At 46.4% G+C, this 26,524-nt stretch overlaps 1 protein-coding gene across 3 annotated transcripts in view; it reads right to left on the bottom strand.

Moving 5' to 3' along the window:
- Positions 1-26,135, bottom strand: part of arhgap39 (Rho GTPase activating protein 39) — a 753,810-nt gene extending 727,675 nt beyond the window's left edge. Inside the window, exons 1-2 of one of the 3 annotated variants that reach the window (XM_072508029.1) lie at positions 25,992-26,120; positions 4,742-4,870 (exon numbers count right to left, since the gene is read on the bottom strand). Coding sequence is in view for 1 of the 3 variants with exons in the window: in XM_072508030.1 (XP_072364131.1) it covers positions 25,992-26,002 (11 nt within the window). In the remaining 2 variants the exon portion in view is untranslated. Of the gene's footprint in view, positions 1-4,741; positions 4,871-25,991 lie in introns of all 3 variants that reach the window. The other 2 variants (XM_072508028.1, XM_072508030.1) reach the window with 2 other exon arrangements.
- Positions 26,136-26,524: the final 389 nt, after the last annotated feature.

Genomic DNA, 26,524 nt, shown 5'->3' with positions numbered 1-26,524 from the left:
ACCAGCGAAAAGGACTGTAGGAAAAGGGATATCAGCCATGAATATCCAAGGAAATAACAGAGCATCAAATTGAAAGAAAAGGCATACAAAGTGGCAAAGATTACTGGGAAAATGGAAGATTGGGAAATCGTTAAAGGTCAACAGAAAGCCACAAAAAAAGCTATAAAGAAAAGGAAGATAGATTATGAGAGTAAACTAGCTCAGAATATAAAAAGATAGCAAAAGTTTCCACAAATATATAAAACGAAAAAGAGTAGCTACGGTAAACATTGGTTCTTTAGAGGATGAGAAAGGTGATTTAACGGCAAATGAGGAAATGGCTGAGGTGTTAACAGGTATTTTGTGTCAGTCTTCACAATAGAAGGCACAAATAACATGCCAATAATTGTTGGCAAGAGTGCTATGGCAGGTAAGGACCTACAAACGATTATCACTACGGAGGTAGTATTGGGCAAGCTAATAGGGCTAAAGGGAGACAAGTCGCCTGGCCCTGATGGAATACATCCCAGGGTGCTAAGAGAGGTGGCAGGGCAAATGTGCTTGTGGTCATTTCCAAAATTCGCTGGACTCTGGGGTGGTTCCAGCAGATTGGTAAACAGCAAATGTGATGCCACTGTTTAAAAAAAGGAGGTAGACAAAAGGCAGGTAAGTATAGGCCGGTTAGCTTGACTTCTGTAATGGGGAAAATGCTTGAATCCAAATGACCGGTACAGTCTTGGAGGGCTGAAGGGCCTGTTCCTGGTCTGTATTGTTCTTTGTTCCATCGTCAAGGAAGAAATAGCGAGATATCTGGAAAGAAATTGTCCCACTGGGCAGCCGCAGCATGGGTTCACGAAAGGCAGGTCATGTTTGACTAATTTAGCGGAGTTCTTTGAGGACATTATGAGCGTGGTGGACAACAGGGAACCGGTGAATGTGGTGTATCTGGATTTCCAAAAGGCAGCTACATAAGATAAAGGCACATGGCGTCACAGGCAATGTATTAGCATGGATAGAGGATTGGTTAACTGACAGACAGCAAAGACTGGGGATATGTGGGTGTTTTTCTGGTTGGCGAAAAGTGGCTAGTGGTGTGCCTCAGGGATCAGTGTTGGATCTGCAATTGTTCACAATTTACATAGATGATCTGGAGTTGGGGATCAAGTGCAATGTGTCAAAGTTCGCAGATGAGCACAATGGGCAGCACAGTAGCAAGCACTGTTGCTTCACAGCGCCACAGTCCCAGGTTCAATTCCCGCTTGGGTCACTGTCTATGCGGGGTCTGCACGTTCTCCCCGTGTCTGCGTAGTGTTGCTCGTTTTAGCCTTAGTTTAATTGCTCTTGTTCTATCACCTTTGCTCGAGTCGCCAGGTATCTTTCTGATACCGCCACGTAGTTCAAGTCCGAATAATGATCAATAATCCAACACACCGCTTAGTAAGAGTTAAATCAACACACATTTATTAAATACAGTAATCAGTACTTATACATTAATTCTACTTCTAAGCTACTTCCTACAACTAACAGGCCAATACTTAACTTTGGAAATGGCCCACCAGGTCAGGGAAACAAATGGCCTTTCGGATGGGTTCTGAGCCTGCAGGATTCAAAGCGGGTACAGGTCGATAGTCAGGAGTGCCTATCTCGTAGCGAGCGTTGGAGTAAGACTTACGGTTCTCGCGGCTGTTGTAGAAGGTCAGCAGAAGGGTCTCGAAGGGTGGAGGGAGAAGGGGCGAAGAAGGGGCAATTTGAACTTGGACTCTATTCTTATAGTGCCCAGGGGCTTCCTCCCGCCTTTCGGGCGGACCCTGTACCTGGTTCCAAGTGATTGGACTTCGTCCCAATCACTTGGTTCGATATTCTCCAATGCTGGAGCGATTCCTTTATCCATGGGCGGTTTTGGGGTGGTCATTCACCTCTCTTTGTGTAGGCTCCTGCTGGCGCCGAAAAGTCTGGGTTGGCTTTGTGTGTCTAATTTGTTGCACATTGTTCCCGGGGATTGCTAATTTATATTCAGATGGCTGGTGTGTTATGTTGATGGCTGCAGGTATCGATTCTGTCTGGCCTCCCCAGAGGCGAATACAGTTTTACCTGCAGCTGCCTGTTTGAGTCCTGTTGGCTAATTTTCCCATCAGCCTCTTCCGTTTGCCATTTTAAATCGGGGTTTGAACTGAAATGAAAATCGCTTGTCACAAATAGGCTTCAATGAAGTTACTGTGAAAAGCCCCTAGTCGCCACATTCCTGCGCCTGTTCGGGGAGGCTGGTACGGGAATTGAACCGTGCTGCTGGCCTGCTTGAAAAGCCAGCGATTTAGCCCAGTGTGCTAAACCAGCCCCATTCTAATCGGGGGTTAGCCATTTTAACTGGCTACAGTCGGTTTCCTCCGGGTGCTCCGGTTTCCTCCCACAAGTCCCAAAAGACGTGCTGTTAGGTGAATTAGACATTCCGAATTCTCCGTGTATCTGTACAGGTGCCGGAGTGTGGCGACTAGGGGATTTTCACAGTAAGTTCATTGCAATGTTAATGTAAGCCTACTTGTGACAATAATAAAGATTATTATTATGAGTGGTAGAGCAAAGTATGCACAGGAGACTGAAAGTTTGCAGAGGGATATAGATAGTTTAAGTGAGTGGGCAAGGGTCTGGCAGATGGAGTATAATATTGGTAAATGTGAGCTCATCCATATCGGTAGGAATTTCAGCAAAATGGACTATTATTTAAATGGGAAAAAAATTGCAACATTCTGCTGTGCAGAGGGACCTGGGTGTCCTTGTGCATGAATTGCAAAAAGTTGGTTTGCAGGTGCAGCAGATAATTAAGGCATCAAATTGAATTTTGTCCTTCATTGCTAGAAGGATGGAGTTTAAAAGCAGGGAGGTTATGTTGCAGCTGTATAGGGTGCTGGTGAGGCCATAGCTGGAGTACTGTGTAGTTTGGTCTCCTTACTTGAGAACGGAAGTAGGCACTGGAGGGGTACAGAGGAGATTCACTCGGTTGGTTCCGGAGTTTAGAGGATTAGGTTATGAGGAGAGACTAAGTAGACTGGGACTATACTCATTGGAATTTAGAAGAATATGGGAGGATCTTGTAGAAACATATAAAATTATGAAGGGAATAGGTAGGATAGAAGCAGGGACAGAGAAAATGCTGGAAAATCTCAGCAAGTCGAGCAGCATCTGTAGGGAGAGAAAAGAGCTAACGTTAGCTCTTTTTTCTCCCAACCGTTGCTGCCAGACCTGCTGAGATTTTCCAGCATTTTCTCTTTTGTTTCAGATTCCAGCATCCACAGTAAATTGCTTTTATATAGAAGCAGGGAGGTTGTTCCCACTGGCGGGTGAAACTAGAACTAGGGGGCATAGCCTCAAAATAAGGGGGAGCAGATTTAGGGCTGAGTTGAGGAGGAACTTCTTCACCCAAAGGCTCGTGGAATTCCCTGCCCCCCAATGAAGTAGTTGACCCTACCTCATTAAATGTTTTTAAGGCAAAGGTTTAAAGGAATAAAAGGTTACAGTCAGCGGGTGGTTAAGTGGAGCCGAGTCCACAAAATGATCAGCCATAATCTTACTGCACCAGTTTAAAGTCCAACAGGTTTGCTTCAAATCACTAGCTTTTGGAGCACTGCTCCTTCCTCAGATGAAGGAGGAAGCCTGAGGAAGGAGCTGTACTCCGAAAGCTAGTGATTCGAAACAAACCTGTTGGACTTTAACCTGGTGTTGTAAGACTTCTTACTGTGCTCACCCCAGTCCAACGCCGGCATCTCCACATCACAATCTTATTGAATGGCAGAGCACGCTCGAGGGGGCCAGATGGCCGACTCCTACAGCTTATGTTTTGGAGGAAGGCAAGATGGTGATCAGTGACACCATTTTATTGAGTGACATAGTGACATCATCCTCCTTTTATTCGTAGAGCATGTTGAAAGTGCATGATTTATTTATTTTCATATGTTATCACTCCTTCATCCATGAGCTCACATTAGATTAATCTTCCTTACTCCAATAGCAACTTACTGCTTCATGAATATGAAACGTGAGTGGTTAAGTATTTCAATATCGAATTATGATGGTGGTGGCAATGTAACACAAAAGACAGCATGAAGTACTGCTTGGTCCACCCAACTTGGTGTACGTAATAAGTCCACAGAGGCAGGTCCTTTCACCAGAATCCCTTTTATTTATAAAACCAACAGCAGTACAACCATGTGCGTTCAGCTTGCTGGCTACACTGGGAATGCAGAGGATCTGACACTCCCTGTTATATACAAAGAAGAGGTTTCCCGATTGTCCCACTAATCAGGGAACTCGTATTCCAATTGACCAATCTCCAAGGCCTAATCCAAGTCATTACAGTGTACCAGCCACATTACAGCAGTGGAAACTCCCTGGCTTCCAGAACTGGTACAGGGCAGGTCTAAAGAAGCAAATGTGGGGAATCCTGTAAGTCAACTACAAGGAAAAGGGGACCTGTGAAGGTTTACACAGAAGAAAACGCGGTTCAAGGGAAATCTTATTGAGTTTTCAGGATTTAAAACAAGTACAGGTAAATTAAACCCTCAAAACTGTCCACGTCAGTCACAGTATTGACTGAGGTTCACAGGCAGGAAGCTGGGCAGATGTTTTAAGTTCACTACTTTACACAAGATACCTAGTGCACAGAACAAATTCCCATTCATAGAATGGAGGTAGATGGCTTCAACATATTTAAGTTGGAGTATCGTTCCGCTAAAAGGGATACAAGCAATATGATTTATTTTAAATGTACCTTGGGAAGCGAGCTAGCTGAGTATGGTGCAATGAGGTTCCGGTTATGCCGAGACAAAAGTAAAATTCTACGCATGCTGGAAATCTGAAGAAAGAAAAAGCTGGAAAACCTCAGCAGGACAGGCAGCATCTGTGGAGAGAAACAGAGTCTATGATTTTTTAAAATAAATCTTAAGAATACCCAATTCCTTTTTTTTTCCAATGAAGGGGCAATTTAGCATGGCCAACCACCTACCATGCACATCTTTGGGTTGTGGGGGTGAGGCCCGTGCAAACACGGGGAGAATGTGCAAACTCCACACGGACAGTGACCCGGAGCCAGTATCGAACCCGGGTCCTCAGAGAAACAGAGTCAATACTTCAGGTCGAGAATCTTCCAGTTCTTTTTGTCCTCGCCTTTGTCAAATATCTGCCCGCTCTCTTAACAGGTCACCTTTTCATCTATGAAAGAGAACATACATGCAGCATGCACCATGGGTGTCTTGATATGTGCACTGTTGCTTATTGTGCTTGAACAGTTTGGCTGGGGTTCCATCCTTGCCAGATTGCCTGTTTGCCAAGCAGTTTATGGCCTTCTCCAGCTCAAGTGATGAGGGTTCTTCATCTAACTCATCCATGACAGGAAGCTGTGAGAGAGCGCCAAACGTGGACCAGTAGAGCCTGCGGTCAATCACATTCTCCCTCTTTGATATGCTCTCTAATTTGCCATCATCCAAATTTTGAGATCATACTTTCTGCACGCATGTCCAAAACACTTCTGTACTTGGGAGAACAAGAGGTCCCAGCACTGGCCCCGAGCCAACTATTAATCGAAACCTTGCCAATCGAAGGTACGGTTTCTTCAGTCTCTGCTTCCCCCCACCCCCACCCCCATCTGACCCTCTGAAATGTAGCATTGCTTCTTGGTATTTCAAGTGTTAACAAGGAGTTACATTATCTTGAATAAAAACTCCTCAGATGCTACATTCCATCTACTTTCCTGTCTCCCTCAGAAACCTGGACAAGAAGTCAAGATCTTTGGAAGAAAATAGAGGCCTTCAAATGTGGATGTTAAGAAGTGTGCTAAAAATTCCATTTACAGAGGAGACAAATGAAAAGGTGCTCGAAATCGCAGGAACAAAAAAAACAAACTATAAAATGTGACACCCAGAAAAAAAGTCAGCCGTTTGATCGAAGCTGAGAAGCTACAGTGCTCTCTCCTAGAGGACAAAGTGAGAGCAGCAGAAAGAGGGATCGTCTACGGCACAGTTAGATGATGCACGTCACAGCAGACGAGCTACAGTGAATGTGGGAGGCTGGCCCAAGACACAAGTGTGACATCCGGTGACACAGATCTCCTGATGGGATTAGCTACAAGCAGCAGCAGAACAGAAACTATGAGAAGACTAATTTGATCAAAGGTAAAAGACTGACTCGACAGGTTTCTTTCGATGCCAAATATGGAATGCATATTGCTAATACTGAAACCTAAAGAGAGAGTAAACACAACACAATTTAAGTATTTGTCTAACAACGCTCAGCTTGGCACAATTAGCTCAATAATCATATTCCAGGCTGTGTGGTAATTTATTTAGTGATTGTTGGAGCAAGGGTTTCCTTTGTTTTGGTGGATGAATGAGAAACAGTCCTGGGTTGACTTCCAGTTCGTGCAGAGTAATCTGTGAAGATAGAATTGATTTCACTGACCCAGGCTGGAGAAGGAAGAGACAGAATTGGGATATCAAAATGGCAACAACTAGCTCAACAGTATTTCATGGCCTCCCTACAAACATACGGGCAGCACGGCAGCATTGTGGATAGCACAATTGCTTCACAGCTCCAGGGTCCCAGGTTCGATTCCGGCTTGGGTCACTGTCTGTGTGGAGTCTGTTGCTTTACTCGAGCAGGCTCTTCAAATATTGACCGCACTCATAGATAGGATACAAAAAAAAACGTTTGTTGTCCTTGCGTTCATCTCTAGCATTCAGCCTCTCTTTGCTGTAACCATAGAATCCTGACAATGCAGAAGGAGGCCATTTGGCCCATCAAGACTGCACCAACCCTTCAAAAGACCGCGCTATTCCCATATCCATATCAGGCAAGCACGGTAGCACAGTGGTTAGCACAGTGGCTTCACAGCGCCAGGGTCCCAGGTTCGATTCCCGGCTTGGGTCACTGTCTGTGCGGAGTCTGCACGTTCTCCCAGTGTCTGCGTGGGTTTCCTCCAGGTGCTCCGGTTTCCTCCCACTAGTCCCGAAAGACGAGCTGTTAGGTAATTTGGACATTCTGAATTCTCCCTCGTGTACCCGAACATGCGCCGGAATGTGGAGACTAGGAGCTTTTCACAGTAACTTCATTGCAATGTAAGCCTACTTGTGACAACAAAGAACAATACAGCACAGGAACAGGCCCTTCGGTCCTCCAAGCCTGCGCCGATCACGTGTCCTATCTAGACCAAACGCCTGTATCCTTCTATAACCCGTCTGTTCTTGTGTCTATCTCGATAAGTCTTAAAGGTCGCTAACATATCTGCCTCAACCACCTCACGTGGCAGTGTATTCCAGGCCACCACCACCCTCTGTATAAAAAAACCTCCCCCAAGGAGGCGCTGGTGACGCACTGCTGTCGCTCTCGCCTGTGGGCGCTGGTGACGGCACCGCTGCTGCTCTCGCCGACAAGGTACACCACGAGCCCGGTGGTGGCGGCAACGCTAAAGATCTGGGGGCAGTGGAGACGGCACAGGGGTGCGACGGGAGCCTCGGTGTGGTCCCCGATCAGAGACAACCATCGGTTTGTCCCAGGAAGGATGGATGGGGGATTTCAGAGCTGGCATCAGGTAGGGATTAGAAGAATGGGGGACCTGCTCATTGACGGGACGTTCGCGAGCTTAGGGGCGCTGGAGGAGAAGTTTGGGCTACCCCGGGAAACGCTTTCAGGTACATGCAAGTGAGGGCGTTTGTGAGGTGGCAGGTGAGGGAATTTCCGCTACTCCCGGCACAGGGGATTCAAGATTTCGGGAGTATGGGTCGGAGAGGGCAAGGTGTCGGCGATATACCATGAGATAAAAGAAGAGGGGGAGGATTTGGTAGAGGAGCTGAAGGGTAAATGGGAAGAGGAGTTGGGGGAGGAGATTGAGGAGGGGCTATGGGCTGATGCCCTAAGTAGGGTTAATTCCTCTTCCTCATGTGCCAGGCTTAGCCTGATACAATTTAAGGTGGTTCATAGAGCACATATGACGGGGGCGAGGTTGAGTAGGTTCTTTGGGGTGGAGGACAGATGTGGGAGGTGCTCAGGAAGTCCGACGAACCATGTCCATATGTTTTGGTCATGTCCGTCACTGGAGGGGTTCTGGAGGGGAGTTGCGGGAATAGTATCTAAGGTGGTGAAAGTCCGGGTCAAGCCAAGCTGGGGGTTAGCACTATTTGGAGTAGTGGACGAGCCGGGAGTGAAGGAGGCGAAAGAGGCCGGCATTCTGGCCTTTGCGTCCCTAGCAGCCCGGCGAAGGATCTTGCTAATGTGGAAGGAGGCGAAGCCCCCCAGCGTGGAGGCCTGGATAAATGATATGGCTGGGTTTATCAAGTTGGAAAGGATAAAGTTTGCCTTGAGAGGGTCTGCGCAGGGGTTCTACAGGCGGTGGCAACCGTTCCTAAACCATCTCGCGGTGGCGTTAGATGAAGGTCGGGCAGCAGCAGCAACCCAGGGGGGGTGGAGGGGAGGGGGGGACATCGTTCGTGGGGGGAGAGGGGGGTTCCTGTGGGGGGGCATGTGAGCAAGAAAGCATATGAATGATCCGGAAACTGACATGTACAGGAAGAATCCAATGTACAAAGTTTTGTATTTTATTGACTTGCCATGTTCATGTCTTGCCACGCGAGTTCTTTTCTTTGTTACGGGGGGGGGGGGGGGGGTGTTGTTTGTAAGGTGGAAAATATTGTTATTGAAAAATTCTTATTAAAAATATATTTTAAAAATTTTAAAAACCTCCCCCACACATCTCCACTGAACCTATTCCCTCACCTTGAACGTATGCCCCTTTGTAATTGTCATTACTGCCCTGGGAAAAAACCTCCAACTGTTCACCCCATCTATACCCCTCATAATTTTATAAAATGTTATCAGGTCGACCCTTAGCCTCTGTCTTTCTAGGGAGAACAATCCCAATTTATTCAATCTCTCCTCATAGCTAATACCCTCCATACCAGGCAATATCCTGGTAAACCTTTTCTGTACTCTCTCCAAAGCCTTCACGTCCTTCTGAGGCAATTCTGCACATCCACAAGGGCAGCATGGTGGCGCAGTGGTTAGCACTGCTGCCCCATAGCATCGAGATCCCAGGTTTGATCCCGGCCCCGGGTCACTGTCTGTGGTTTCTCCCCATGTCTGCGTGGGCCTCACCCCCACAACTCGAAGATGTGCAGGGTAGGTGGATTGGCCACACTAAATTACCCCTTAATTGGGAATAAAAGATGTTGGTACTTTATTTTTAGAAAGATATTGATACGATATTGTGGAAAGATATCACCAGAGACGATGTGGAATCTGTATGGGTCGAGTTAAGAAACGCCAAAGGGCAAAAAACATTCGTAGGGGTGGTATACCGACCAAATTGGAGTGGTAATGTTGGGAATAGCAGTCTGGAAATCAGAGATGCATGTGGTAATGGAACATCTGTGATTATGGGTGACTTTAATCTGCATATAGATTGGATGGCTCAAATTAGTCACGATATAATGCAGGTGGTTTTCTGGACCAATACGTTGAAGAACCAACTAGGGAACAGGCCATCTTGAACTGGATGTTGTGCAGTGAAAATACCATAATATGGTAGAATTCTTTAATAATAATAATCTTCATTGTCACAAGTAGGCTTACATTAACACTGCAATGAAGTTACTGTGAAAAGCCCCTAGTCGCCACATTCCGCCGCCTGTTCGGGTACACAGAGGGAGAATTCAGAATGTCCAAATTAGGGACCTGTGGGAGGAAACCGGAGCACCGGAGGAAACCCACACAGACACAGGGAGAACGTGCAGACTCAACACAGACAGTGACCCAAGCCAGGAATCAAACCTGGGACCCTGGAGCTGTGAAGCAACAGTGCTAACCACTGTGCTACCCATAACAAGGTGGATAGTGAAGTAATTGATTCTGAGACCAGGGTCCTGAATCTCAAAGGTAACGATGATGGTATGAGGCATGAGCTGGCTACGATGGACTGGGAAGCGTTACTGAAAGGAAGGACAGTGGATAGGCAAGGGCAGGCATTCAAGGAACGAATAGGTGAACACCAAAAATTATTTATTCTTATTTGGCGCAAGAGTAAAAGGGAACTGTGGCTAAACCATAGCTTACAAGGGAAATTAGAGATAGTATTAGATTCAAAGAAGAGGCATACAAATTAGCAAGAAAAAGCAATAGAACTGAGGATTGGGAACAGTTTAAAATTCAGCAAAGGCAGACCAAGGAATTGATTAAGAAGGGGAAAAAACAATAAGTAAGCTAGCTGGGAACATAAAAACTTATTGTAAACGGTTTATAGGTATGTAAAGAGAAAAAGATTGATAAAAATGAATGCAGGCCCCTTACACTCAGAAACGGGGGAATTCATTTTTTTTTTTAAAACAACATTTTATTAAGGCACTTATGATTTTATAACAACAAAAGATACAAATACAGACGTAAACATAATTTAGTACGTAATACCCCCCCCACCAACAACCATACCCAGCCAACATAGCTTATACACACACAATTCCCAAGTCCCTCCATCTCCTTTCGCTGATCCTGCCCAAACTAAACTAAACTAACCCCCCTTTACCCCCGCCTTATTGTATCTGCTAACAGTTTAATTTTCACCGAAGTCGATAAACGCCTGCCACCTCCGGACGAACCCTAACATTGATCCTCTCAGGGCGAACTTAATTTTCTCAAGCCTGAGAAACCCGGCCATGTCGCTAACCCATACTCCCGATTTTCGGGGCACCAAGTCCCTCCACGCTAATAAAATCCGTCTCCGGGCTAGCAAGGAGGTAAAGGCCAAAAGGTCAGGGGTCTTCCGACACTCCAAAGATCACCACTGGACTCTGCACCAGCCTTGTTTTTAGCACCCTGGACATGACATCCGCAAATCCCTGCCAATAACCCCCAAGCTTCGGACATGCCCAGAGCATGTGGACATGATCACGGGCCTCCCGCACACCTCACCTCCACCCCAAAAAACCTCTCACACGGGTCACCGTCACGTGTGCCCGGTGACCAACTTGAATTGCATCAGGCTGAGTCTGGCACATGATGAGGACGTGTTGACTACTCCGAGCATCCTCCCACAGACCCACCTCTAACTCCCCTGCCAGCTCATCTTCCCACTTACGCTTCACCTCCCCTATCTGGGTTCCCTCCCACTCCACAAGCTCTTTATAAATTTCCAAGACTTTCCCCTCCACAACCCCCTTTTTGAAACTACCTTATCCTGTATCCCCTGTGGCGGTAGAAGCGGAAAGGTCAAAACCTGTCTTCGTACAAAGTCCCTCATCTGCAGATCGCGAAACCCATTCCCACCCGGCAATTCAAACTCCTCCTCCAAACAAGGAAAGCTCCCATCGATAAGCAGATCGCCCAGCCTCTCAATACCTGCTCTCTGCCACCTCCGAAACCCCCCACCCAACCTCCCGGGACAAACCGGTGATTGCCACAAATTGGAGCCCACACCGAACCCACTCCACTCCCATATGCTTCCGCCACTGCCCCAAACTCTCAGCCGCCACTACCACCGGGCTTGTGGAGTACCGGGCCGGCGAGAATGGCAGAGGTGCCGTTACCAGTGCCCCTGAGCTTGTGCCCCTACATGATGCCACCTCCACCCGCTCCCATACGGACCCCTCCCCCACTACCCACTTCCTGATCATGGCTATATTTGCCGCCCAGTAGTAATTCCTAAAGTTCGGCAGGGCCAACTTTTCTTCTCCCTCGGCTCCGCTCCAACAGCACTTGCCTTATTCGCAGGGTTTTACCCGCCCACACAAACCTGCATTAACCCGCTTAAAAAAGGCCATCGGTATAAAAATAGGGAGACACTGGAAAACAAACATAAATCTCGGGAGAACCGTCATCTTTACGGTCTGTACCCTCCCCGCCAGTGACAGCAGGAGCGTGTCCCACCTCCAAAAGTCCTCCTTAATTTGCTCAACTAAGCAGGCCAGATTTAATTTATGCAACTGCTCCCATGCCCATGCCACCTGAATTCCCAAATAACGGAAGTTTCTTCCCACCACTTTAAACGGCAACTCCCCCAGCCTCCTCTCCTGCCCCCTTGCCTGGATCACAAAAACCTCACTTTTACCCATATACCCAGAGAACCGGCCAAATTCCCCATAGCTCCGCATAATCTCTTCCATCCCCCTTAGCGGGTCAGAAATATACAGGAGTAGGTCGTCCGCATATAACGAGACCCTGTGCTCCACACCCCCCCACCCCCCCCTCCCACCCTGGACTAGCCCCTTCCATTTCTTTTGAGGCTCTCAGCGCCATCGCCAATGGCTCTTATAGCCAAGGCAAACAACAGTGGGAGAGTGGACAATCCTCCCTCATCTCCCAGCTCAATCTAAAATAGTCCAAGCTCACTCGGTTGGTCCGCACACTCGCCACCAGAGCATAGTACAGCAACTGGACACAGTCTACAAAGCCCTGCCCAAACCCAAACCATCCCATGACCTCCCACAAATACTTTGACAAAGAATCGGACTCGAAACGTTAGCTCTTTTCTCTCCCTCCAGATGCTGTCAGACTTGCTGAGATTTTCCAGCATTTTCTCTTTCGTCCCACAAATACTTCCACTCCACCCAGTCGAAGGCCTTCTCCTCATCCATAGTGACCACTACCTCCACCTCCCTCCCCTCGGAGGGCATCATGATTACATTTAAGAGCCTTCTAATGTTGGCCGTTAACTGCCTCCCTTTGACAAATCCAGTCTGGTCCTCCCCGATCACCCCCGGTACACAATCCTCTATTCTGAAGGCCAAAATCTTGGCCAGCAATTTGGCGTCTACATTTAGTAGGGAGATTGGTCAAGATGACAAGCATTGTTCTGGGTCCTTCTCCCGCTTCAGAATCAATTTGATCTACTGTGACATAGTTGGGAACGAACACCCCGCTCCCTAGCCTCATTAAATGCCCTCACCAGTAACAGACCCAGCACCCCAGAAAACTTCTTATAGAATTTCATTGGTTATTCATCCCCCCCCCCCCACAGGCTTTGCCCGATTGCATGGCCTCCAATCCCTCCACTACATCAACAATCCCGATCGGGGCTCCCAGGCTCTCCACCAACCTTTCCCCCACCTTCGGAAACTCCAAACCGTCCAAGAATTGCCTCATCCCCTCCACCGCAGCTGGGGGCTCCAACTCATACAGCCGAATGTAAAATTTCTTGCACACCCCGTTCACCCCCGCTGGGTCCAAAATAGTGTTTCCCCCCTCTATCCTTTACTCTTCTTATCTCCCTGGCCGCCTCCCTTTTCCTGAGCTGGTGTGCTAGCATCCTACTGGCCTTCTCCCCATATTCATACACCACCCCTCGTCTTCTTCAACTGCCCCACCGCCTTACTGTGGATATCAGACCAAACTCCATCTGCAGCTTCTGCCACTCCTTCAACAACCACGCCTCCGGGGCTTCCGAGTACCTTCTATCCACCTGGAGAATCTCCCTAACCAGCCTATCCATCTCTGCCTGCTTAGAAACAGGGGAATTCATAACAAGGAACAAGAAATGGCTAAGGAACTAAATTCAAACTTGGCTTTTGTCTTCACCAAGGGAGACATGAATAATGTACCGGGAAATTCTGAGAAACACTAGTTTCAGCAAGGAGCTGAAGGAAATTAGTAATGGTAGAGAAATGGTTTGGGGGAAATTAATGAGGTTGAAGGCGGATAAATCTCCGGGCCAGATAATCTTCATCCCAGAATACTTCAGCAAGTGGCCCTAGTCAATCCATTGGTGGTCATTTTCCAAAATTGTTTTGGAATGGTTCCTGCAGATTGGAGGGTAGCGAATGTAAACCCGCTATTCAAAAAGGGAGCACTTACCAATAACAAGAAAATGGGGAACTATAGACCAGTGAACCTAACATCAGTAGTAGGGAAGTTGCTGGAGTCCATTCTCAAGGATTTCATAGCACAGCATTTGGAAAGTAGTGGTATAATCAGGCAAAGTCGGCAGGGATTTATGAAAGGGAGATCATGCTTAACAAATCTACTGGAATTCTTTGAAGATGTAACCAGTAGAGTTAACCAGGGAGAACCGGTGGATATGGTTTATTTAGACTTTATTTTTTATTTTTAGAGTATCCAATTAATTTGTTCCAATTAAGGGGAAATTTAGCCTGGCCAATCCACCTACCCTGCACATCTTTTGCGTTGTGAGGGCGAAACCCACAAGAGGGGGTGTGCAAACTCCACAAGGAGAGTGACCCAGAACCGGGATCGAACCTGGGACCTCGGCGCCATGAGGCAGCAGCACTAACCACTGCGCCACAATGCTGCCCCTTATTTAGGCTTTCAGAAGGCTTTCGTCATGGTCTCACATAGCAGATTAATGTGTAAAGTTAAAGAGCATGGGATTACAAGTAGTGTCTTGAGATGGATAAAAAACTAGTTAGCAGACAGGAAGCAAAAAGTTGGAATAAATGGGTCTTTTTCCGATTGGCAGGCAGTGACTAGTGGGGTACCACAGGGATCTGTGCTAGGACCCCAACTGTTCACATTATATATTAATGATTTGGACCAGGGAACTAAATGTATTATCTCCAAATTTGTAGATGATACAAAGTTGGGTGGGAGAGTGAGCTGTGAGGAGGATTCAGAGATGCTTCAACGGGATTTGGACAGGCTGGGTGAGTGGACACATGCATGGCAGATGCAGTAAAATGTGGATACATATGAAGTTATCAGCTTCAGTAGCACAAATAGGAAGGCAGATTATTATTTGAATGGGTGTAAATTGAGAGAGGTGGATACTCAGCAAGATTTTGGTGTCCTTGTGCATCAGTCGCTGAAAGTAAGCGCGTAGGTACAGCTGGCAGTAAAGAACGCAAATGGTATATTGGCCTTCAGAGAGGATTGGAGTACAGGAAAAGGGATGTTTTACTGCAATAACATGGGGCATTGGTGAGGCCACACCTGAAGTAGTGTGTGCAGTTTTGGTGTCCTTTTTTAAAAAATAATAATTTTTCAAAAATAATCTTTGTCACATGTAGGCTTACATTAACACTACAATGAAGTTACTGTGGAAAGCTCCTAGTCGCCACATTCCGCTGCCTGTTTGGGTACACAGAGGGAGAATTCAGAATATCCAAATGACCTAATAGCACATCTTTCGGGACTTGTAAAAGGAAACCGGAGCACCCGGAGGAAACCCACGCAGACACGGGTTGAACACGCAGACTCCACACAGACAGTGACCCACGCCGGGAATCGAACCGCAGACCCTGGAGCTGTGAAGCATCAGTGCTACCATGCTTCCCTTATCTGAGGAAGGATGTTCTTGCTATGGAAAGAGTACAGCGAAGGTTTACCACTTACCAGGCCGATTCCTGGGATGGCAGGACTGTCATGAGGAGAGACTAAATCATAGAACAGTACAGCACAGTACAGGCCCTTCGGCCCACGATGTTAACCGACACCCCTTCAATTTACTACCATTGATGCAGACAGGGGTGTGTACGATACTTTGCTTCCTGAATGACCAGCTCTTTAGTTTGGCTGAGGGAGAGATTGATGTCGTTCCACCACTCCACAAGGTTCTCTATCTCCCTCCTGTACTCTGGCTCATCGTTGTTCGAGATCCAACCCACTACGGTTATGTCATCAGCAAACGTGTAGATGGAGTTGGAGCCAAATTTTGCCACACAGTTGTGTGTGTATAGGGAGTATAGATGGGGCCAGGTATGCAGCCTTGCAGGGCTTATTGTGGAGGAGGTGTTGTTGTTTATCCTTACTGATTGTGGTCTATGGGTCAGGAAATCGAAGATCCAGTTGCAGGAGGAGGAGCCAAATCCTAGATTTTGACGTGAGCTTGATTGGGATTATGGTGTTGACGATGGAGCTGTAGTCAATGAATAGGAGTTTGACGTAGGAGTCCTTGTTGTCGAGGTGCTCCAGGGATGAATTAGGGCCAGGGAGATGGCGTCCACTGTGGACTGGTTGTGGCGGTATGGAATTGCAGTGGATCAAGGAATTCTGGGGGAATGGAGTTGATAGGTCTCATGACCAACCTTTCCAATCACTTCACAATGATCGATGTCAAGGCCACGGACTGTAGTCATTGAGGCACGTTGTCTGGGTCTTTTTGGCACCGGTATGATGATCATCTTCTTGAAGCAAGTGGGAACCTCGGAACCAAGTAGGGAGAGCTTGACGACGTCGGCGAACACATCCACCAGTCGGTCAGTGCAGGAACTGAGTGCACGACCAGGGAGCCTGTCAGATCGGTTAGGATTATATTCATTGGAGTTGAGAAGAGTGAGAGGGGATCTCATAGAAACTTATAAAGTTCTAACAGGATTGGACAGGGTAGATTCAGAAAGAATGTTCCCGATGGCGGGGGTTGTCCAGAACTTGGGGTCATAGTTTGAGATGGGGTAAACCTTTTAGGACTGAGGTGAGGAGAAATTTCTTCGCCCATGGAGAATCTGCGAATTCACTACCACAGAAAGCAGTTGAGGCCAAAACATGTGTAATTTCAAGGAGGAATTAGATACAGCTCTTGGGGCTAAAGGGATCAGATATGGTGGGGGGGGGGGGGAAGAGAGAGAGAGAGAGAGAGAGAGAGAGAGAGAGAGAGAGAGAGAGAGAGAGAGAGAGAGAGAGAGAGAGAGAGAGAGAGAGAGAGAGAGAGAGAGAGAAATCAGGGTATTAAACTTGATGATGAGCCATGAATGGCGTAGCAGGCTCAAAGGGCTGAATGGCCTCCTCCTCCTTCCATTTTCTATATATGTTTCCTCCTGCAGGCTTTGAACCACAACTTAGAGGTCACTGACCTGCTTGTTCCTCAAGTTACCTCACCTTCACTCCGATATTTTCAACTTCAGTGTCTTATACCTGACCCTTCAGTCAGTTTTTTCAATTTCTCTAAAGAAAATCTGCAAGGAAAAGACCAGTAAAGGAGAAATGTTTGGAAGGATGAAGCTGCCGAGTCAAACCAAGGACAACTGTTTGACCACCTTTGTATACATCAAGATTCTAACAGTCATCCAGAGCCTTAAGTGAAGTTGCTTTATTCAAATCGATAAGTGTCGGAGGAATTGGAGCAGTTGATGTACATCTGCATCACTCCCAGGTCAATGCATGCGCCAATGACATGACTGGTGCCACCATCAGATTCCAGAGAGCATACAAATACTCTCACTGGACTGTTCACATACAGATTAGTAAATCCACAATTCTCTTAACTTCAAACTGTCACTGAATCTGAAGCCAACAGTTGACCATGTTGACAAAATATGAAACCTGTAATTCAGTTTATTGGCCATGCAAGCAACAGCTCGTTGGGATACAACCCTCAAAAAGAAAATTAAAAATAGGGAAACATCTTCCAATTCCCCCACATCAATTTTCCACATTTGTTGCCGTCTCCCTGGTGCTGGACCCCACGGGATATTTCTGTAGGAGCATTCATGAAATACACACAACTGTCTAGCTAAGTCGTCAATATTTGAACTCTTGAAAATTTAATAAAAGGCTATGTGTATTTTGCATGCAACACCAGGCTCTCTGTTCAAAGGATTACTGTTAACTCATTGCTCAGTCAGCTGTACATGACAACAGAAAAGAAAGGAAGAATATAGACCATAGCACATTATTCCGGTCACCTTGACAAAATAAAACAGGGGAAAAAAGGCAAGCATTATTAGGAGAACAGCAGGACAGAACATACTCCCTCCTATTTGCTTAAAAAGTCCTTGAAATTTGTAGTCTGTGAAACGAGACGGAAGATATTAACAGCAAAAAGAAAATATGGAAATTAACAACAGGCTGGAGTCAAGGCTGAGAGCCACTCTAAGAGAAGGAACTTTTGATTAGTAATTTAATCTTACACATTCTAATTAGTGAATTACTGTTACACAAATTACAAAGCCAGCTGGGAGAAGAGGAGTTAGCACCTGAAAGGATGTTCTAAAAGTAATATTTCAAAGGTATTAAAGTAATGACGAAAGTTCAGACATGTATTACCTTAATCTATACAGTGGGACATTTAATTAGATACCCAGTCTCCAGTAGGAACCTAGCATTAGACTCCAAGGGTTTTTAAGTAAAGAGTGATCTTTGTCATGCCATGTTCAATTAAAAGAACTACGCGCTATAATTAAACAAAACGGTAGCAACTTGAAATCCACATCTTGCGTCAATCAACAAAAAAGGTTTCTAAACAGAATTATTTCACTGACCCACTGTCCACCCCCCGCCCCCCCCCCCCCCCCCCCAATCACCAGGCAGACTGCCTTGTAATCCAAATGACTAGACTCTCCGCATCACACAGTTCCCATTTCAAGGAGGTTAACTACTACACACATGAAAGCAAAAATATCCTCAGTGGAAACTGAGGGACATAGCTGGTTAATATCACATCACAAGACTCCATCTCTGTAACCCTCATCCACACCCTTATCACCTCTAGACTGGACCATTCAAAGGCCTTTCTGGCTGGCCTCCCAAATCCTTCCATAAACTTGAGGTCATCTAAATCTCGAGTGCCTGCGCTCGAACTCACACCAAATCCCTTTCACTCAATTATATCTGCTCACTGGTTCTTGTTTAAGCAACAATTGAATTTTAAAATGTTCTCAATTTACAAATCCTTCCCTGGCATTGCCCCTCCCTACCTTTGTGATGAAATGAAATGAAATGAAAATCGCTTGTCACGAGTAGGCTTCAATTAAGTTACTGTGAAAAGCCCCTAGTCGCCACATTCCGGCGCCTGTTCGGGGAGGCTGGTACGGGATCTCCTCCAGTCCCACAGCCCTGAGATATCTGGTAATCCTTGCCTCTCGGATATCCCCAATTTTAATTGCTTCAGCAGTGGTGGTTGTGCCTTCAGTTCTTTGGACCCTGAAGCTCTAATTCCTGCCACAAAACACTAGTGATATTAAAATCTGACCAGCAACATTTAGTGTTGAAGCTTTTTAATATTTTTCTAGAAAGATGGATCATAAAACAGTCAGCTCCTTAATAGGAGTAATTTTATTCCTTAATAGGAGCAATGTCATTTCCATATCCTTTATTCCGACTTGTTCTTCCTCTTCAAATACTGACCCTGGATTTATCCAACACCCTTTTAAATTATGTTATTGTCTCTATTTCAACAGAAATCCTCAAATCATCTTGAATCAACTCATGTTGATCTTTGTTACTGAGTCACCAACCTATCTTTATTGATCGTCCGAAATTTTGAAAACCCCTGCTATGTTCTCACTTCTCAACCTTGCAGGTTCCAGTAAATAAATCACTAACGGTCTCTTTGTAACTGCACTCTCACATTCCTGTGCAGTTCTAGGGAATCTTTATCCTGACTGTAATGTCCTTCCTATCGCAGGTACACACCACTCAAATGGAGAGAATCAGTCAATCAGCAGCAACCCTCTTCCCTCAGGATCTGACTCAAAAGTCCAACTGCAGGGACTGGAGTGCGTACTATAGGCCGACACTGACCCTAGCAGCGGTAATGTCTTTTACATGGACCGTTGAACCAGCTCCCTGCTTTTTTCTTCTCCGGTAGATGTAAAGGATTCCACCCCACTTTCGAAGAGCGGCAGCATGCTGGCCAATATTCATCCCTCAACTAAACAGGTTAAATGGTCATTATTCCCCTGCAGTTTGTGGGAGTTTGCTATCTGTAAATTAGTTGGTGCATTTCCTGAAGTAAATCACTTCAAAAAGTACTTAATTGGCTGCAATGCACTCGATGACATTCTGCAATTGTGACCGATATATTTATCAAAATATAAATGCAAATTTTTTTTTTTTGTTACCGGGTATAAATTCTACATTTTTTTTGTTTTTATATTCAATGCCCCCTCAGTATAAAATCCAGAATCCCAGTTATCTTTTTATGCCATTACATACCTGCAAGTGTCCATCGATGTACTGGAAGGTCTGATGAAGGCTTAACCTGCACAATTCTACAGTAAATGTTCTGTTTTTTCACAAGGTTCATACACAAGCTTGAACTTTAACAGGTGGGTTAGAACAGATGATAAAATTTGAACCATGACTCCTAACCCATCTACTTCTGGGGACAAAAGAGTAGATAACCAACCCACTCCCAGGTAGCAGGTTGGAAATTTCCACATTTCAATGAGAATGTGGCTGAAGAATTTGGAACATTGGCAGCTAAAGGGAGGCGCTCACAGATTGGAGTAGTTGATAAGCATCTTCAACAGCACTGCTTGTGGGCCAAGAGGAGCGGAAATGGGTCCCCCACCCCCAAAGAGACCTCAGACAGCGATGCCCAGGGACATATCTGTTTACGAGCCTACACCAGAGTGCTCCCTGCCTGACTGGAAGGCGAGCCTGCCAATCAGGCTGACTCCCGGGTGGGGAACCTTGCAACAACAGAAGGCACAAGCTGTGGAGTTAAAATTCTACAGGGTGTGGGGAGCTCAGAAATTCCCCTTCAAAACTCTGCCCTTACCAATACCGTAACCTCACAAGAGACGCAAGCAGATCTTATCGGTGATCGTGGGGTTTTCCGCCATGATCAGCTATGCTTTCCTTAGCGGGATTCTGTCCATTCAGCGGGTAACGACTCACAATGCACTGAGACAGCCCTCCCCACTGGAAGATGATGATGTTGATGAGGGACAGTGAGGGCGTGGAGTGGAGTGGGGGGGGACACAGTGAGAGAGAGAGAGAGAGACGGGGCAGTGAAGGGGTGGGCTATGAGGTGCTGGGTAGGGGGCTCTGACCAGTTGGGACCATTTCTGTGAGCGTACTGCCCCAGGGCAGCACGGTAGCATTGTGAATAGCACAATTGCTTCACAGCTCCAGGGTCCCAGGTTCGATTCCGGCTTGGGTCACTGTCTGTGCGGAGTCTGCACATCCTCCCAGTGTGTGCGTGGGTTTCCTCCGGGTGCTCCGGTTTCCTCCCACAGTCCAAAGATGTGCAGGTTAGGTGGATTGGCCATGATAAATTGCCCTTAGTGTCCAAAATTGCCCTTAGTGTTGGGTGGGGTTACTGGGTTATGGGGATAGGGTGGAGGTGTTGCCCTTGGGTAGGGTGCTCTTTCCAAGAGCCGGTGCAGACTTGATGGGCCGAATGGCCTCCTTCTGCACTGTAAATTCTATGATAATCTATGGTAACCTACCCAATAACAGCCCGCCATAATTTCCACAAAAAGCAATAGCAGCGTAGATACAAATGTCATTCTTCTCTTTGAAAGATGTATTTTGACTTCCTGACAACATTCCTGTCATTTGTCAGTAGAAGCCAGCAGCAGAATAGTCGGCAATAATTGTCCTAACCAACACCCACTTTAGAAATTTGCAGAGGCTACATCGAACAAAGGACACTCCCACTGAAGGAAGAGTATTCTGTCCTCAATTACACTTCAAACATATATCTAATTATAATTTCAAAATTAGTGATGAAGAACCATTCACTAATACTTTCACACTGGGTTCTCAAAATAACCTACTGTAGGTGATTTGCTCATTGCACTGGAGGTCAGCGTTCCACAGTTTCTAAACTTGCACAAATTCAGCACTGAAGGAACACCGAAAACAAAACTGTATAATCGCAAACGCTTATGGAAATAAATCACCTGGACAATACATTTGAGTGGTGTGTACCTACGATAGGACAATGCCTTTGACTGAAGGCAACAACTTGCAATACAAGTGATCGAGACGAGTGCTGCACTGGCATGTTGCAAAAATACATTATTTTCATCAATCCTCCACCAGTATCAGGGCCGCGCATGAAAACCCAACACGGATCTCAGTGCTAGGATACACACATCGTAAGCACGATTTAACTGTGCACAAATTATTAATTCAAAGAGGTTACGGTCCATGGTGAGGTGCAGTGGATCAAGCATTGTCCAATCAATTTGCACCTTCTAGTTGGAGAACTGGATAAATAAATTGGCATCCTCTACAGCTACAGACTCTGGGACAGTTTGGCACTAGAAACGCACTCATTGAACCTTCCAGCAAGATGCTTTCGCCACTGGTTATATCAGACATTTGATCCTCCGTCTGGATACAAGAAAAGTCAACAAGTGCTCTTCTGCCCAGCAAACCCATTGGAATACAAAGTGTTTTTCAAAGCGACATTTGTATAACAGCACATAACATTTAAATGAATAAAAGAGCAGTATTGCATCACTGGAGAAAGACAGAGAATCTCATCCAGCTTGCTATGGTGCGACACAGCACAGTCCAAAATTCAGAAGAAGCCAGGAGAAGAATATAGCACAAGAGATACAGGGCATATGAAACATTCTTTTATTTTACCAATATTTAAAGTCCCTTTAATAATGATAGAAGATTAAATTTATACTACATTAAATAATTAACTACTGAAATGTGACATTTATAAAGCTACTTATGAGTTAACTTCAAAACAATATATCTGAACTTCACAATACATCTGTACATGGGTGAAAATGAAAAGCTTTGCAATTAAACTGAGTTCTAAGGCAAATAGCCCAAAAAGGCTGAAATCTGCCCCATGCCCGTGGGATCAGAGAGCTAAACTCCAACACGTAAGCACCATCAGCAAAGTACGATTAAAAAATTTCAAAGTAAAAGTAAAAATAAAACATGCGTTTGATATTTTAAATATTTTTATTGTCGTTGCATATTTTTCATTTGCTCTTTAACTTAGCACACAATATTTCTATATCTATTTAATACACAATGGAACACAATTCTAGACACTGCGGGGGAAAATGCTGGCTGGAACTTCATGCATCGATCAGTTGTACACGACATTGAACTTGAAACTGTGCTACAATTACACAGAATATTTTACCAGACGGATGATAGTGGAGGGGAAGGGAATGGCATCCCGAATCAGAACTCCGAAAACTCAAGTCACATCAGGTGGTAACACCAACGCCTCTCAAGTCAGAGCATCCCAGTTCAGTCCAAGCGACAGCAAATGTTTAATGGCATGCTGAGAAAGTGGGGCATTATCTTTTGGACCTGTCCAGTTGATCCTGAAAAGTGGCACTATCTGAAAAGCAAGACTGTCCGGGCCAACGTTCCTCCCTCAGCAAACAACATAATCAGCCTTTCGTTAACGCCATTACTGTTGCAAACAAAAGGCTTCCATGTTTGCCACGTAACTGCACGTTCGTGCCTAAGAAACACTCGGGAGACATCAGGGAGAGATGGTGAGGCACCATATAAATGCAAATGCAATACTCGTCTTCCTTTTGAGATTAGGCAGATCACAGAATGGGGAGACAAGCAGGAAGTTAACAAGAACATTATGTGCAAAGCCGTGTGGTTACAATTGTAACATAAATGCTTAAAGTACTCAACAATAATGACTTTGGCCACAAGAAAACAATTAACAAAAAACATTCCCATCCAGCTAGAATAAATTGGATGAAAATCAAACTCATGCCATGCAAGGTACAATTAGAACCATCAATCACCAGGAATAACCCGGAATTTACCCATTAAGAGCTATATAAAGTAATATATTTTATAATAGGGAGCCATGAATGGGTAAGAGGAGCATAGGGACCTCCATGTGTAAATATACAGCTCATTAACAGCAAAAGCACAAGTATATGAGGCCAGGAAAAGGCAAAATACAAAGACACCCTCAGCATCACATGAAAAGACAGTGTCAGCAATGAATCAGTCCCTTCTGGAGCAATCATGCTGGCACTCATAAAACAAAGAAGGCTTCACTGGTATGAGCATGTGCACAGGATAGAAGATGATTGGTTACATCCCCCAAGGATATATTATATGGGGGACTAGCACAACACCATAGCTCCAATTCAAGGACACTCTCAAAAGGCACAATAAAGCCCTCAACAACTACTGACAAGTGGGAACCTCTGGGTGATAACCAACATCAATGGCCACACCAGCTTTGAGCAGAAATTTGGTAACATGATGACACGTGGCTCCAAAACAGACATCAGACAGCCCTGCAAGCACGATGTCAGCAAAAATGTCAAACTGCACCACCAGCAACAGATAGCTTCATGCACGGCACTCGTGGCAGACATTGCCTTTCCTGAATCAGCCATCAAAAGAAGTGCAGCAGATCAGCTCGCCTGACCATACCAAAGTTCTGAGGCTACATTCCCATCATCTCTCACAGATGCCAATCAAGTAGGCAAAATTAATCATTGGTTTTGTGTCTTGGTCCGAAAAGCAAGGAGATAATGAAGTGAGGCTGGACTATTTTTCTGCCATTTTGAACATCCATTATGTACACATTTTGAATTGACAATGTGCAGATCTGACCAGAGATGACAGCTACAGAGGCTTGGTGAATTCAGGCTTCTTTTTGCGTTCTTCCCCCCACCACCCCCCCCTCCCCTCTCAGAGCAGAGAAGATTTGCAGGTTAACCTGATAGAGGCCTTCAGGTTTAGGAACGTTTATTATCAGACAAATCGTGACAGATGGTTTGCATCGATCAGGGTAACGGGAACAAAAGGGTACGAATCAAAGATAATCACACAAAAAAACTAAAATCTTTCACATTGATGGTTAAAAAGTTGAATTCTCTTCGAGAAGGGTGAAGAGGTTGCATTATGCAGAAGCGATTAGGATAGAGCAGTGGTTAGCACTGCTGCCTCACAGTGCCAAGGACCCGGGTTCAATTCTGACCTCAGGTGACTGTCTGTGCAGTCTGCACACTCTCCCAGTGTCTGCGTGAGTTTCCTCCCACAGTCCAAAGATGCGCAGGTTAGGTGAATTGGCCATGATCAATTGCCCCTTAGTGTCCAAAGATGTGCAGGTTAGGTTAGGTGGGGTTATGGAGATAAGGAGGGGGCACAGGTAGGGCGTTCTTTCACAGAGTCGGTGCACTCGATGGGTCAAATGGCCTCCTGCTATACTGTAAGGAATTCTATGGATGCGATAGAGTACTGGGAATCTAAAAGGATCGGATAATATTGACAATGAAGGCTGCCAGGCCAGCCAAAGCAGAGGACAAGCCTTACACTTGAGAATTCAAAACTAATCTGCAGGCTCCCTCAGCAGTTGGCAGTATTGATGCACTTATTTCATTTTGGGATACATGAGCAATTTGGGACATGATGTGTCGAGTAAAGAGTGCATGAGAGGAACAGCTAACTTTGGACATGGGATCCCAAAGCTCTCCACAGGAGTGTATTTCTTCCCCCTCAGTCTGGGTTTGTTGCAGAACAATGGGCCAAGAGATTGGTTGCGAAGACGAGTGAATATTCCCATTATCAATACATCACCATCAGATAGCTTGTGGACTTTGATCAGAGTCTTTTGGGCTTTCCAAATTGCAATGCCATAACTGGGATTATGCTAGGTGAAACCACAGAGGGTACATTGGGCTGTTTCTGCACTGTGAACGTTCCTGACAGGCTTGGGTTGCTGTAACCAGGAGGTACAGCTGGTGATAGTAGAGGCTCCAAAGTGCTCTCCATCACACAGTTGAGCAGGTCTCTCCCCACCCGCTCTTCCCACCTGTGCTGAAAGGATTTGCAGGGGTAACCAACCTGTTGGGCCACATTACTGGTGTGCCCTGCTCAGTCCTGGGTAGGACTCGATCCTGGACGCTCTGGCTCAGACAGCTGCAGGGGGTGCTAGCCGCTGCGCCACAACACCCCCAGGCTCACGCCCAGCAAAACAATCCCATTCATAAGCAGCAGAAGCCCTGGCGCACGCGCACCCCAGTGCACCTGTTGCCGGGCCGCGCACACTCCGTGGGAGAGAGGGAGCAGTATTTGGCAAGCCCGCGCCTGCGTACTGCCTCTCCCGCAGGCTGTTGGCTGCACCGCTCGGGCTCACTATTGAGCAGCGGGCACCGACTCCCAGCATCGCCGGCAATCCGAGAGCTGCGGGGGGCTCTCCATCCCCACAACACTGATTCACTGGCAATATACAGAACAAAAATATACCCGGCTCAGATCGCCTCAAAGGTCAGTCAGAAAACACATACACAGAAGAAAAAAATTAAATCACCTCACAGGGGAGTGAAAAAATATAACATTCAATAAAAAAATATTTTCGGTAGAATAAGAGAGTTTATTTTGAATTGAAATTAACCGACCTCTCTGCCATCTTGTGAGGGGGACAACTCAGCGTGTGTAAGATTGAACGCTAACCAGCAACGGCTCCATCCGATGCAAACCGCTCGCCGGCTCGAGCATCATTAATATTGGAGCCGCGTTTAGCCGCCGTCCCCTCAACCACATGACGTCAGTGCGGCTGCCCCGCCCTCTCCTGCCGACGTCAACGCGCCGGCCCCGGCCCCGCCCCCGCCCCCTCCTGCTGTCGTCGGCTCGCTTACCCCGCCCCCTCCCGTTAAACGTCAGTGCGCCTGCACCTCCTGCTGTCGTCAGCTCGCCTGCCCGGACCCCTCCCGCCCGACGTCAGCGCGCCTGCCCGGACCCCTCCCGCCCGACGTCAGCGCGCCTGCCCGGACCCCTCCCGCCCGACGTCAGCGCGCCTGCCCGGCCCGGTCCCGACCGGTGGACGTCAACGTGCCGCCCGCCATCATGACATCAGTAAACCGCCACGCCACTGCGCCTGACGTCGCTCCCCCCCCCCTCCCTCTCCGGCGTCCCGCAGCCCCACCTTGCG

This window comes from Scyliorhinus torazame, chromosome 6 (genome assembly GCF_047496885.1).
Source record: "Scyliorhinus torazame isolate Kashiwa2021f chromosome 6, sScyTor2.1, whole genome shotgun sequence".
Taxonomy (NCBI): Eukaryota; Metazoa; Chordata; class Chondrichthyes; order Carcharhiniformes; family Scyliorhinidae; genus Scyliorhinus; species Scyliorhinus torazame.
This window is presented reverse-complemented; position numbering and strand designations above follow the sequence as displayed.